At 55.5% G+C, this 14,895-nt stretch overlaps 3 protein-coding genes across 3 annotated transcripts; 2 read left to right on the forward strand and 1 right to left on the reverse strand.

Moving 5' to 3' along the window:
• Positions 1–438: 438 nt before the first annotated feature.
• hxk1 (hexokinase) lies at positions 439–2,012 on the forward strand (the record flags this gene model as incomplete). The annotated part of the gene is made up of 2 exons (XM_064803625.1): positions 439–1,719; positions 1,779–2,012. 2 exons carry the CDS (start codon positions 439–441, stop codon positions 2,010–2,012), a joined length of 1,515 nt encoding a protein of 504 aa, XP_064658540.1.
• Positions 2,013–2,216: 204 nt separating this feature from the next.
• On the reverse strand, positions 2,217–10,306 carry GCN1 (translational activator of GCN4; the record flags this gene model as incomplete). Its single annotated transcript, XM_064803626.1, has 2 exons — positions 2,217–10,087; positions 10,183–10,306. The coding sequence occupies 2 exons, from the start codon at positions 10,304–10,306 to the stop codon at positions 2,217–2,219; spliced, it is 7,995 nt and encodes a 2,664-aa protein (XP_064658541.1).
• A 235-nt stretch (positions 10,307–10,541) lies between these two features.
• Positions 10,542–14,854, forward strand: LTR77_006385 (uncharacterized protein; the record flags this gene model as incomplete). The annotated part of the gene is made up of 2 exons (XM_064803627.1): positions 10,542–14,741; positions 14,765–14,854. The coding sequence occupies 2 exons, from the start codon at positions 10,542–10,544 to the stop codon at positions 14,852–14,854; spliced, it is 4,290 nt and encodes a 1,429-aa protein (XP_064658542.1).
• Positions 14,855–14,895: the final 41 nt, after the last annotated feature.

Raw genomic sequence — 14,895 nt, forward strand, 5'->3', positions numbered from 1 at the left:
CAGAGTTCCATGGACGAGGGGCATCTCTGGTGGGGCGTCGACGTCGTTCAGGAACATTTTCTGTTGAATCTACATGTACCTCGCATTGCTTGTTGTTTCAATGCTTCTTCGAGTAATAGACTATCTTCCAACACTTCCTCAGACTTCACAGGACTCTTCCTAGACTCCTTCTCCACCCCCTCGACTCGCCGGTAGCACCAGCTTGGGTAATGCTTACTGTTCACTCAGCTTCTAGCTCGCGCTGCATTGGGAAAGAACTGACACAGTTATAAGGGCAGCGCCAGACACGAAAGAGGTCTCTGTCGATTTGCCTGTTGGCACAGATCGGAACTGCCGCTCGCTCTACATCTTCAACCTTTACCGGCGCGGGCAGCCTTTCCATCCTTATCTCCTACAACAACCTGCTTTCCTGGAACGTGAATACAACGCGCCGTCAAGATGGTGGGAACAGGACCAAAGCGGCAGCCCAGCCGTAAGGGCTCCATGGCCGACGTGCCACACGACCTGCTCGGCGAGATCAAGAGACTGGAGGATCTGTTTACGGTCGACACGGCAAAGCTGAAGGCCATCACCGACCACTTCATCTCAGAGCTGGCAAAGGGGCTGTCAAAGGAGGGCGGAAGTATACCCATGAACGCAACATGGTGTATGAGCTTTCCAACCGGCCACGAGCAGGGCACATTCCTGGCATTGGACATGGGCGGCACAAACCTGCGAGTCTGCGAGATTATTCTTCCAGAAGAGAAGGGCGAGTTCGACATAATACAATCGAAGTATCGCATGCCTGAGGATCTGAAGACGGGCACCGCAGACGAGCTGTGGGGATATGTCGCGGACTGCCTACAACAGTTCATTGAATACCACCACGAGGGCGAGAAGCTGGACAAGCTGCCCCTCGGCTTTACCTTCTCCTACCCAGCAACGCAAGAGTACATCGACCACGGTGTCCTCCAACGCTGGACCAAAGGCTTCGACATCGAAGGCGTCGAAGGCAAGGACGTCGTCCCACCCTTTGAAGCCGCGCTCAAAGAACGCGGCGTTCCCATCAAACTCACGGCCCTCATCAACGACACCACCGGCACCCTCATAGCTAGCAACTACACCGACGACGAGATGAAAGTCGGCTGCATCTTCGGCACCGGCTGCAACGCCGCCTACATGGAACACGCTGGCGAGTGCCCCAAGCTTGAGCACATGAACCTCCCTCCCGACCAAGAAATCGCCATCAACTGCGAATGGGGCGCCTTCGACAACGAGCACAAGATCCTCCCTCGCACCCCCTACGACGTCATCATCGACAAAGACTCTCCTCGACCCGGCCAACAGACCTTTGAGAAAATGATCGCGGGTCTCTACCTAGGCGAGATCTTCCGCCTCGTCCTCGTGGACCTGCACAGCCAACCCCACGTCCAGATCTTCGAGAACCGGGACATCTCCAAACTCGAAAAGCCATACTCGCTGGACGCCTCTTTCCTGTCAGATATCGAAAATGACCCGTTCGAGAATCTGCAGGAGACGCACGATAGCTTCGAGCACAAGCTGGGCATCAAGACGACGAAGCCGGAGCTCGAACTGATTAGAAGGCTGACGGAGCTCATCGGCACGCGCGCCGCCAGACTTAGCGCGTGTGGCGTCGCGGCGATATGTAAGAAGAAGGGGTATAAGACGGCGCATGTGGGCGCGGATGGGAGTGTGTTTAATAAGTATCCTCATTTTAAGGTTGGCCAACACCATTCCTCGTCTACGATTTCGTTGTGTTATTCTGACATTGTATGCAGGCACGCGGCGCACAAGCACTCAAAGAGATCCTCGACTGGGAGAAGGACCGCGATGGCAAGCGCCTGGGCCGCGGACGGGATCCGGTCGAGATCTTGCCTGCCGAGGATGGTTCAGGTGTGGGAGCGGCGCTGATCGCTGCGTTGACGATCAAGCGAGTGCAGGCGGGCAATACCGTTGGCGTGAAGGATGTCGATGGTATGTTGGAGGGCTGCGCACCTATGAAGGGGAAGTAGAGCTGGGAATGATACCTAAGATATCCTTCGAAGGCTAGCGCACCTGAAAAAACCAATTCAAAAAGTTGTGCTCGCGATGAGTGTTTTGTTCAGTCATATGCGTTCGTGTTCATCTCTATCTATCTGCCAGCTACCATCACTACCAGTAGCTTCCACAACTCTACCCACATGTCTACCTCCATTCAGCTCCTCTCTGATCTACTCTCACTCCCCGAACCCCCCCTCCCCCAAATCGATCTTCCCCACGCTCATAATCTCCCTCACATCATCCACCTCATCCGTGCTCAAGAACCCCCTTGCCCCTCCTTCCGCCTCCCGTCGATCTTTCGCCTGCCCACTCAACCTTAACGCAATCCGCTTGAAATACTCCTGCAGACTCCTCTTCGGGCCTGCAGCCATCTGCGCCCCTTCATTCGCCATGTACTCCTCGAAGACCGCGCCTTCTTCGTCTACTACCGAGAAGACGGCTAAGAAGGCGGCTTCGGCAGCGAGCTTGACGGGGATCACGGTATCCCGTACTGAAGCGAAGATGGGCGGGACGACGGTGCTGAGGTGTGGGCGGAGCAGGTCGTTGTGTTCCCGCGCCAGGGTGCGGAGGACGACGAGGGAGAGGCGGCGGGTGTCGATAGGGTTGCCGGGTGGTGCTACTTGCGCCAAAGCGGAGATGAGGGGTTCGGCCGTGTCGGGTGATCTGGGCGCAGAAGGGGCCAGGAGGTATTTGCCGGCTGCGAGGACGGCGTTGTCGGCTATGAAGGGTTGGGGCGTGGTGATGCCTTGGACAATGACGGATTGGGTCTGGCCGGCGTAGGAGGTTGTGAGGGTGTCGGGGGTTTCGACCAAGACGGCGTTGAGGGCGAGGATGGATTGATGGGTGAAGCTTGTTGTGAGGACGCGGGCTTTAATCAACGGTGCCGCTGCGTCGGAGGGCAAGACTTTGATCAAAGCGCCGAGGAGTTTGGCGTAGGTGATGTTGAGCGAGTCGTCGTGTTCACCTGCTGCGGAGTCGATGAGGCTGAGGATCGAGCTCTTGGAGGTGCCATTCATGTTTGAGCCGGCCTTGCTGACGACTTCATAGAGTGCCTTGAGCATGGCGTTGCGCACACCCGCGTCTGTTGTTTTCGATCCGGTCACAAGCTCTGTGATCAGTGGGTCGATGCGCGGTGTCATGGTGATCAATGTACCCAGTGCTCTCGCAGCTCTCGAGCGAAGCGTCTCGCTTGATGGATCTGCTAGCGACTTCGCGAAAGTACGCTGCAGCTGTGGCAAGAATGGCTTCAAGAACGTCGGTATCCTGTCCAGGAGATTGTTCAAGGTCAATAAGATGGCACACTTGAGGTCGGTTGACCGTTCGGAAACCACACGGATCAATGGACCAGTGATCTGCGTGACGAAAGGCTTGAGGCCTTCGGGGCTCGTCCTGTCCACAAGATCCGAGATGGCGAGTGCTGCTTGTGTCCTCTGCTCGGCTGAGCCGTTCATGAGACCTTGCAAGAAGATCGGCAAGATCGCATTGATGCCCTTCGGCAACGAGAAGCCAGGCAGAGCATGTCCAGCGACGCCGACTTGATTGAGCGTTCCTCTTGTGGATACAACGAGCGATTCCATCTCCTCCTTCCGTAAGCGCGAAACCATGGCAGTGAGAGCCGTCCATGCAGCCTTGACTACCTCCTTGTCGCTGTCGTCGAACGCAATAAGCAGTGCTCGGATAAGGTCTGGGTAGTAGCGTGAGTAGTCGACATCTGCGCCTTCGAAGAACTTGGCCATGTGTAGATCGGCTGATGCCCGTTTTCTGTGGTCATCGTTCTTGACCAGCGTGAGCATAACACTCATCATGGTGTTGAGGCCATCGAACTCGTCGACGGAAAGCAAGACGGTGTCGAAGGCACCGTCAAGTTCTGCCTTCAGCTCCTCATCTTTGCAGGCCACGAGATTGTCCATCAAAGCGTTCAGGATCTTCGGTATGCTTCTTGTCATCGACGAGCTTGCGACATCCGCCAGAGACGCCAGTGCTCGAGCGTTGAATGCTGTGATTGGCGATGTGAGCAGGTTCGGTAGGAGGTTCGGCAAGATGGCATTCGATCGCGAGGTCTCGGTCAACAGTGTCAGTAACGCTGCAAGAGCATTCTCTGCTTGTTCTTCTGAGCGCAGCAGGCTGAGCAAGTGTGGCAAAACCTGGTCGATTGCGCGTCTGCCAAAGACCTTCTGCAGCGAGTCGAAAGCTTCGGCTGCTGCCTCTCTGACATCCTCGTCGGGATCGACGATAGCGGTTCGTACGACTGAGATGAGCGTCTTCTCGTGCTCGCCAAGCGAGTCAGGCGATGCAGAGGAGACGAGCTCGCGCAGCGCAATGCAGATACCCTGGCGAGCGTCTGTGTCTGTTGAGGTATGTAGCCCTTCTTCAAGCGTAGGCAGCAGAGTGGACAAGATGCCTTCGCCAGCCTTGCGGATGAGCTCGCCGAGCGCATTGCCTGCGATGACCTTCTGCTCCATATTCGAGCTTGCCAGCCTCCGGATGAGAAGCTGGGTCAGCGTCGGAGTAAGCTCACGAAGCGTCCGAGGCGTCGACACAAGTGCCTTCCAGACGCCAATAGCAGTCGAGCGCACCAAGCCAGAAGTGTCGCAGCGACAGATGTACAAGGCTGAGAGGACTTTGTTTCTCTTCTCTTCCCCAAGCACTTCGAGCAGAGATTGACCGGCCTCACCAGCGTTCTCCTCAACTTCGTCCTCTTCGGCCTTGCCACTGATACCAGTGAGATTGAACAGTAGATCACCAACCAACTCCACGGAGCTGAGACGGATGCGGTAGCTGTCGTCGGCAAGACCACGCTCCAGCTCCGGCAGAAGTAGGTCGACAGATCGTGCTGCGAAGTTCTTGACAAGCAATCGCCCGGCTCGCAGCGCAGTCTCACGGATCGACTCGACATCATCAGCAAGTCCTCCAAGGATTGGCGGGATGATCCTGGCCAGGTAGTTCGCAAAGCTCTGCCCGAAGCAAGCTGGCAAGAAAATGAAGAGCGACATGAAGCCTTCACGGACACTTGCTTTGGCGCTCGAGGCGTTCTGAAGGATCGTCGGCAGAGTCTCCTCCAGACGTGAGGTTCCGAGCCCAGCAAGCACTTCACTGAGCGCTTGCGCTGAACCGAGTCGATCACCAGCACCAGTGTCTGACTTGAGTGTCTGCATCAAGCTTGGAATGAGATCAGGTAGAGCATCTTCGCCGAGCTTCTCGATGGTCGAGCCCAAGGCTTTTGAAGCAGTCGCTCGTGTCGCCGGCACAGGATCGACAATGGCGGTACGCAGGCCGGCGACCAGAGGTGGCAGATGCGTGACGAGATCTCGCCTCTCTGTGAGATGAGCGAGACTGCCAATGATCTGGGCAGCTTTGCGCTTCGTAGCAGACCTGTCACCGAGGCCACGCTCAAGAATCCTGACGACGAGCGCCAGCGATGGTGCGTCAAGGTAATGGATGAAGTTGACTTTGATGAGAGCGTCCAAAGCATCGTCCGTGTACTTCGTTGGGTCGCTGAGGGCTTTCAGGAGGATGTTGACCTGACTCTTGACTTCGGGGTTCGTGATGACATCGCCGAATCTTTGTAGGCTGCGGTTTGCCGAAGCTCGCACTTCCTTGTGGCTATCGTTGAGCACGTCAGTGAGCGGTGGGATGATCTCCGGCAGACTGACGGCGAGCTGTTGAGGGTCGAGGTACGCCATAGCACCCAAGGAGTCCGAGGCACCCTTCTTGCTTCGCCATTGCTGCTCTCCAAGTCCTTCAAGCAGTGTCGGTAAGATTTGCTTCACGCCAAAGGAGCTCAAGGAGGAGAAGCAGGTCTTCGAAGCGTCCAGACATGCTTCGCGAACATCGGCGCTGCTGTCACCAAAGCCGGCCAATAGCTGCGGGACAATCTGAATGATGTATGGTTCGAAGACGCGACTGAGCAGTGATGACAGCAGCTCGTATGCCAAGTAGGCTCCTTGTCGCTCGTTGGTATCTTTCTTGTTCTCCGTCGCCGCTCTTAAAGTCGACAGCACTCGGCTGTCCTTCATGATTGAAATGCCCTTGCCCTTGACGATACCGGCAAGGCCATAGGCGGCTCCTCGTCGGGCAGCATACTTCTTCGCATGCAGAGTCTCGTCGGCCATCTGGTTCAGGTACTGAGATGCTTGACTGGCCGACGCTCTGACCAAGGGTGGCAAGCATTGAGCAACAGCGTACTGCACCGATTCGGATGGCGTGCTCAGCGTCGAAAGCAACCGTTGGACAACCTTTGGCACACGCTCGTCACCGGCGGGAAGATGCTGTGCGAGCGCACCGTAAACGATGACCACGGCTTCGTGAACTAGATCCTGCGACTGAGACGTGGCGGAGGCTGCGAGAGTGTTCTCACACAGCTCCATCAGCGCCTCGACTTTATTTTGTCCTTGCAATGTGGCGAGCGAAGTCGCAGCATCGACCATAGCATCGCGGACAGTGTGGTTCGCGTCACCCAAAGGACCTCGTTCGATCATGAAGGTCATAAACGGCACCAGTTGCTCGGTCGGGAAGATAGCAGCAAGCTCTTTGAACGCCAGCGCGATGCCATGTCTTGACTCCCAGGGATCTGACAAATCTTTCTTGATTGGCATACCGTATCGATCCAGTTCTTGTTTCCGCGGCTTCGCGAACTCAGCGTAGGAGCTTTGCAGTTGCGACATGACGTCCCCGAGGACATCCGGATGGTTGTGAACAGATTCGGTGATCGCACGGGCTGCTGCCCGTCGAAGCTGCGAGTCCTTTGAGCTGAGGTAAGGGAGGCACTGCGCCGCGGATTCAACGGTGACTTTGAGCTCGTTCTCCTCCCATATCTCGCGCGCAGTCTCGACGTGTTCTTCTACATCGTCGTGACAGGCAAGCCAGATCTCCTCGTAGAACTGGCGATCGGTGAGCTCAAGCTCTGCACTGATTGCTTGCAGAACAGCACCGCGCACTGATGGGTCTGGCACGATTGCGCCTTTGACAGCGGTGTCTGTCTCCACTTCCACGATGTTCGGCGCAATGCATCGACACAGGTCCGTGAAGCAATCACGAAGTGGTCTGAAGTGTTGCGTGTATTGCTGCATAGCCATGATACAGGTGCTGAGGAACCTTTCTCGAGGCAGGCGACTGTCGGTGCAAGTCTCCGTGTGAAAGGAAAGGAACTCGATGGCTAGTAGTATCTGCTCGTCGGCGTCCTCGGACATGGCTGGGCGGTCGATGCCGCCATTATCGAGTACCAGAAAGATTAGAGCAAGGATGTAGCTGAGCGTCACGGTGTCAAATGGCCTTTGCTCTGCCAGAAAACGAATCCTGTGCAGAAGTCTTGTCACAAGATCGCCGAGTGGTTCGGCAAGCAAGTTCTCAGGCAATATGGTGATGCCGGCACCTCGAAGACTAGCGACGCCGATGAATGGTCGCATAGGTCCGAGACGTGAAGATGTCTTGTCCGCGCATTGCAAGTAGCCAAGCGCAGCAGTATCGCCCAAGATCAGACCAGCACCAGCTTGTATGGCGCCAAAGAGCAGTTTGACGCATGGTCCAAACCACGATTCGGCTTCTGTAGGAGGGCCAGTCGCAAGTGCACTAATGATGCCGATGCCGCGCCTCAGGCGAGCATCGATCTGCCCAATGTCTTTCCTGATGGCTGCTTCCTTCGACAGCTGCGCATTGACTTTGGACTGCTCGTCCGCGGTAAGCTTCTTCGTCTGACCTTTCTTCTGAGCAAGCTGCGATCGTAGCTCCTCTTCCCATTTGAGCGTCTCGTAGTCCTTTGCATTCTTGCTAATTGCCTGGGTCTGTGTTTGTTTCGAGAGTACGTCGACGAATGGAACACCTTCTGGCGTCCTGTATATTGCCGCCTCTGTCGGTCCGACGTTGTCGAGCTGGTCAGGATCGAGGTCTTTGCTAATTTGCTCGACGATGCGAGGTGTCAGCTCCTCGGGTGCAATGAACGCCAGCTCCGCGGCGGCGTTGAACGCAGCCATCTGGAAGGGCGGCAGTGGTTTCCAAGTTGGATTCTCAGTGACGCTCATGATTTGAGCCAGAAGCTCTGTTGACGATCCAGACGCGAGAGTACCTGGATCAACGCCAGTATGCAGACAGAGCTCGATCCAAGCAGCTCGAGGGATGAGCTGCGGCTTGCAGAGAACCAGGAGAGATGTCATCTGAGACCGAAGAACCTCGCTGTCAACAGCTGCCTCGCGCCTGGCAGTCACTTCAGGGTCAAGACATATTGATCGGATGACCTTGTAAAGCTCGTCTCGGCCTGTGCCCGAAGCCGCCGCCGCAGTGTCTTTCGTACTAAGCACTGAATGCTCGCACCATTGCCATAACCCGCTCACGATGACCTTGGATACCCGTTCCGGATTGCCAAGGTAGAGACTCGTCAACGCTTTTGTGGCTTCGTTGCGGACTGTAGCTGGCACAGCAGTGGCCACGATGGTATAGATCAGACCTTGTGCCCACGCAACAGAGACCGGAGAGTTAGCGTCTGCCGGGAGATGCGGGAAAGCAGACAACAAGCATCGCATGTAGCATCGCAGGTCGTCTTCAGCGCTGAGCTTAGTGTAGACTCGAGGGTTGAGTAGGAAGGACGGCTTCGGTTCAAGGGTAAGCACGCGGTCTTGCACGCTTGCTTTTCTGACGATAGACGTGTTCTTCAGAGCTGGCATCTCTGAAATCTTCTCCAGGCAGATGGAGGCCGCTATGCAAGCAACAGGCACTTGTCCACTTTGCACCGCGGGCAACGGATTAGCCGTAACCTCATTGAAAACATCGACAAGCTTCTCAATGCAGGGGTCGAGGAAGCCGGAGGTTGCTTCGTCTTTCAAATCTTCTCCGGAGAGTGGCCAAATGATTTCTGCTAAACGAAGCGCCCAAAGGCGGCGCATGGGCAGGCGCTTCTCAGCAAGGCCTTTCGCAAAAGCATCGGCAGTTGCACTGTCCACCTTCACCTTGTTCTCCAAAGCAAAACGGACGAAGCAGCTGATGGTGTGCATCTCAGCAGAAGCGGCAGATTCATTGGTCTCTTTGCTTGCGACTGGAACAAGACCTTGCGGGATCTTAGAGGCAAGCGCAGGGTTGGGCTGGAGCGAGGACAGCATGTGAGCGTGTATGATCCTCTGGTCGGCTGAGGTGACTTTGTTCGTCTTGAGTGGTGTGAGAATCTCATCCGCAGCCTTTTCGACAAGCCCATCGTCCGTGCATCGCTTCGCCAGCACATCAAACGTGTGCGTTGCGCCATCCCTGACGGCGGCATTGCTTGACTTGATGTTTGAAAGTAGAGGTTTCAGCAGATTCGAAACCATGATCTCGGAGAGGTCGAAGGCTTTCGGCAGTGATGCAAGCATAGGCGACACGAGGTCGTTGAGTACCACTTCCGGTGCTCGCAATAGGGCCTTCTCTACCGCCGGGATAACCTCCTTCTTCACATCTTGCAGCGTGACGAAAGTGGAGAAGAATTCGTGTAGAGCATGACCCACGAATTCAGGGAGCTGCACACGGGATCCGAGGAGCTCTCGTAGGTAGAACGCGATGTAGTCATGCTTCTTCGCATCCACGACAGACTCCCGTCCTGGCACGCGCTTGCACACTCCAGCAATAATGCCCAGCGTTATGGCATTCCTAGCTGATGGTGTTGCTGCTTTGGCCGATAGCGAATCAACACTCTCACCCAGAAGATGCGGGCCTTGATCGGTTTTCGCAACTGTCCGGAACGCTCTTCTTGATACCCTTAGCGCTGTCGCCCTCGTGGCTTGTTTAGGCTGCGATCCTAGGAGTGTATACAGTGCATGCGTCAACGCAGAAAGCGTCTTCTTGCCTAGACTGTCCCACAGCGTCTTTTTGGTCGTGGCATGTTGTAATAGCAGGGCGCTCCACCTCACCAAGACAAAAGCATTCGCCGGCGCTATCGCGACCTTCACAGACTCCCGGCCTACATCCTCGACGAAGGCTGACAGCACCTTCTCTGCCCCATCACGCTCTGCGATGGTGGATATGCATTCTTCGACTGCTCTCCGGGAGGGTCCGTCGACGTAGAGGGGATACGTTTGGAAGAGAAGATCTAGAAGAATCGATATTTGAGAATCAGAAACACCTGTCTTCGTATTAGACTCGTTCCCTTGTCGAGCATGTGAAAAGCTGGACAGCCTTACCTACCTTCAATCCTCTGCTGCAAACCGACCAGTTCGGATGTCCTCTGCTTGGTCGAGTTGGTCAAGAGAGCCTTTCGCGACTCCTCGAGGTCAAGGCCTATGTCGCCATTCGTTGTTACCCCCGCCATCTTCTGCTCAGCATGTCGCTCGACAGCAAGTGTTTCACGAGCAAACAAAGGTGTTCCTTGGACGTCTCGTGAGTAATTTTGAGCCATGCCGTTTGGCGGTGCCCAATTGGGAAGGAAGCCGGGTGATCTCGAAAAGTTAAGGCAGGGACTCTTTGATTTTGTTCACCTCATCCTTCTTTCTTCATACACCGATCTTATTGGAAATCTCCCAATCTCTGGAAAGATATGCGCCGCCATGCCTTCGGGCAATAAGAAGAAAAAGAAGCCGGCAGCGAATCCTGCACGTGGAGTTGCCACAACCTCGATCCAATCAAAGGCCAAAGCAGAACCGACTACAGAGTCAGAAAGCACAGGACCGTCCAAGACCGCGACACCCAGCAAGACGGAAGCGAAGGCCGCTGACGACAAGCATGTGGACGCTACCGACAAGTCCTCAGAGCGTGAAGCCCACGAGCTTAGCCCGGACGAACTCGAGGCGCAACTGGAATCCGCCGAGCTGCAACAGTTCGTTGAGAAATATGCCGCCAAAGTTCGGAAGGAAGCCTCGAGGCAAGCAACGAGACTTCAGACCGATCGACGTCTAATCCGGGGGCACAGTGATTTTGTTTCGGTCAAGAACTGGCTACCTGAAGAGTTGATGCAACTCATATTTGACTATGCTTCAGCCGCTGAGGATCAGTCATCGTCGTCTGGCAAGCCGAATTTACTTCTGTCCAATGATGATCTGGTCGCAAAGGTATGGACACTCCGGGATGTTCTCCTTGACTTAGTTTCTACAGAACGGGTCAACGAAGTCATTGGTTTCCTTCTCAACAATTCCCCTCCAGAGAACAGCGCGGGCCAGATATGGGGGCTCGATGGGGCTTTGAACTGGTTGGCGATTCATTGTGAGCCTTCTGAGCTTTCGGAATACGATGTCGAGCAGACAAAGACGAACGTCGCCGCCATAGACGAGTCATCCGAGTTGGAGAACGAGAATGCAGCTGTAAAGTCGCCCGTCAAGCACGATTCGCCGCAGTCGGCCCATGGTGAGGGCGCGGATGGTAACGCAGCTCCAGCAGAGGAAGACGTTGAAGTCAGCGACATTGACAGCGATCTGGAGCCCGACGAACTTCTGTCCGTGTATTTGAGAACTAAAGCCAAGCTTTACGAGGTCGATCCGTCGATCGATGATACAAAGTACAAAAAGAAGAAAGGCTCTCGGCCCAATGGACCCAATACTTCTGGTGCCAATGCTGCAAAAGGCACGCGGAAAATACGACAGAAACTGGAGACCATCGAACGTGATACACTCTTTGACCGCAGGGAGGCAGAGGCGCAATGGGCGGACAAGAGGGTTGAACTGGCAAAGGAGGCTGCGGATAGGAGGAAGTGGCAGCTGGACCAAGAGCCAATGAAGAAACCTTCTGCAGCCCAAAATCAGAATCAGGACGAGTCGATGGATGTCACCCGTCAAGCCGAGCGCGAAGCCGAAGGCCTCATGGATGACGGCAACGAATCTGACAACGACGCCCTACTGGGCGGCATGTTTGACTCATTACCTGGGGTTGCTCAACCGGCAGGAAGCGAAGACGTGGGCGGTGATAGCCCACAGAGCGTCACGATCCGCGACTTTGGTCGCTTGACCGGCATGGCGCCACGTCGCATCTTCGAAGAGGCGTGTCGTGCAAGAGACTCAAAATGCAAGGCCGTATACAAGCAAATCTCGCCCACGACATACTCTTGCCGGCACTCCGTCGTCGTGCAATGGTCGAAAGAACAGGACCCGATTGACGCATCTTATCTGCCGTCTGTATCTGTCCGGAGCAAGCCGCTTCAAACCATGGTGGCTATGATACAAGAAGCGACTCCGGACACAGCACAGAGTGAGGCGTACGTCTCGACGGCAGCGTTATTTGTCATTTTCTCAGGCCGACCGAAGGAAGAGAAAGCGTTGTTGAGGCTGCCACCTGCGTTCCGTAGCCTGTGGGATGAGTTTGCGAGCCTCAAACACGAGCACTCGGATGCGAAAGACCGCGAGACAGTGAAAGACCTTCGTACATTGGTCGAGCAGCATATGTCTGCAGCAGATGAAGTTGAGGAAGACGAAGTGGTCTTCAAAGCCAGCAACAAACGTTTAAACGGCGCAACAAGCGGTGCTTCAACTCCGGTCACTCGCCCGCAGACGCCAACGCAACGAGGACCGGATAACAACTCACAGCAATTGCAAGAGATGTGGACACGAAAAGTCGAGGCGCCCTCTTACCAGCGGATGTTGCTCGGCCGTATGAATTTACCGATGTTCCATTCGAAAGGTGAGGCGCTGGACGTCATCGCAAAGAATCAGGTGACTATAGTTGTCGGCGACACAGGCAGTGGTAAGTCAACGCAACTGCCACAGTTCCTTCTCGAGGATGAGCTTTCGCAAGGCCGGCAGTGCAAGATCTACTGCACCGAGCCTCGTCGTATCTCAGCCTTGTCACTGGCTCAAAGGGTCAGCGAGGAGCTTGGTGAGAACAAGGGCGACCTTGGGACGCACCGGTCGCTTGTCGGCTATGCCATCCGCCTCGAATCACAGACAACAGCGTCTACGAAGCTGGTATACGCAACGATCGGCATTGTCCTCCGGATGCTTGAGAGCGCCAACGGTCTCAATGAAATCACCCACCTTGTGCTTGATGAGGTGCACGAACGCAGCATCGACACCGACTTCTTATTGATTGTCCTCAAGACTCTCATGGAGAAGCGACCCGATCTCAAGGTCGTCCTAATGTCTGCCACTGTGGACGCTCAAAAGTTCTCGAGGTACTTGGATAATGCACCCATCGTTTCTGTACCTGGACGCACCCATCCCGTGCAAGCGAAGTTCCTGGAGGACGCAATCGAGCTGACAGGGTATACGAACGAGGATGCTGCTGTGGAGAAGGTTGTGGAGGAAGAATCGGACAACAACGAGGAGGAAGGCAAGTCGGGATCGCAGAAGCTGAAGGGATACAGCTCACGCACCCTTTCGACTTTGGCCCAATACGATGAGTATCGGATCGACACAAACCTGATTGTGAAGCTGCTGGAACAAATAGCGCATCGACCTGATTACCAGAAGTTCAGCAAAGCCATTCTGGTCTTTCTTCCAGGCCTCGCAGAGATCCGGCAGCTCAACGACATGCTACTTGGCCATCAATCCTTCTCACGAGACTGGCGCGTACATGCACTGCATTCGACCTTCTCGAGCGAGGACCAGCAAGCAGCGTTCGATATACCGCCACCAGGAGTCAGGAAGGTTGTCATCGCCACGAACATCGCAGAGACCGGCATCACGATTCCGGACGTTACATGCGTGATAGACACCGGCAAGCACCGTGAGATGCGGTTTGACGAGCGCCGCCAGATGTCTCGGCTCACGCAGTCGTTCGTTGCTCGTGCAAACGCAAAGCAGCGACGAGGTCGTGCTGGACGTGTACAGGAGGGCATGTGCTTCCACTTGTTCACTCGCTACCGCTTCGAGAATCTTATGGCCGAGCAACAGAGTCCGGAGATGCTGAGGCTGTCGCTGCAAGATCTTGTGATGAGGGTCAAGATCTGCCGACTCGGCAACATTGAGGACGCTCTCGCTGAAGCTCTGGACCCGCCATCGAGCAAGAATGTGCGACGAGCGATTGACGCACTCATTGACGTTGGCGCACTCACGGATGGCGAACAGCTAACACCTCTTGGAAATCAACTGGCGAAGCTGCCGTTGGATGCTCAACTCGGCAAGCTGATACTGTACGGAGCGGCGTTTGGCTGTCTGGATTTTGCTCTCACCGTTGCTGCGACCCTTACCTCGAAGACGCCATTCTTATCACCCCTCCATGCAAAGAAGCAGGCCGACACAGTCCGCCTAGGTTTCAAGCGAGGCGACTCCGACCTCCTCACCCTCTACAACGCCTACAACGCCTGGCGCAAAGTCTGCACCACCTCCGGGCTCTCCGAGCGCCACTTCTGCAACAAGAACTTCCTCAGCCCGCAGAATCTCGCCAACATCGAAGACCTCAAAGCCCAACTCCTCACCTCCCTCGCCGACACGGGCTTCGTTGACCTCGGACCCAGCGAGCGACAAGCCCTCAACCGCATCCGTCCGGGCCAGCGCCAACGGAACTTTGTCTCCCTCCCACCGCAATACACCAAATGTGACGACGACGACGCCCTCGCTTCGTCGGTAGTCGCCTGGTCCTTCTACCCGAAGATCGTCAAAGCAGAAGGCAAAGGCTGGCGCAACATCGCGAACAACGCCTCGCTGGGCCTCCACCCGACCTCCGTCAACAAAGGCACCCACTCAGCCGACATCAGATACCTCTCCTTCTACAGCATCATGCAGAGCAGCTCCAAATACACCAATGCGCAAGAAACCTCGCCCGTATCAGATTTCGCGCTGATACTGCTTGCAGGAGACGCGGTCTTCCATATGTACGCCGGGGTGATTGTGATTGATGGGAATAGACTAAGATTCAAGGTGAGGGATTGGAAGACTATGGTTGCGTTGAAGATTATGCGGGCGAGGGTGCGGGAGGCGATGGGGAGGTTGTTTAAGCATCCGGGACGGGAGTTGGGGGTGAGGCAAAGAAGGTGGA

Source organism: Saxophila tyrrhenica (assembly GCF_035928015.1).
Source record: "Saxophila tyrrhenica strain CCFEE 5935 chromosome Unknown scaffold_9, whole genome shotgun sequence".
Classification (NCBI taxonomy): domain Eukaryota; kingdom Fungi; phylum Ascomycota; class Dothideomycetes; order Mycosphaerellales; family Extremaceae; genus Saxophila; species Saxophila tyrrhenica.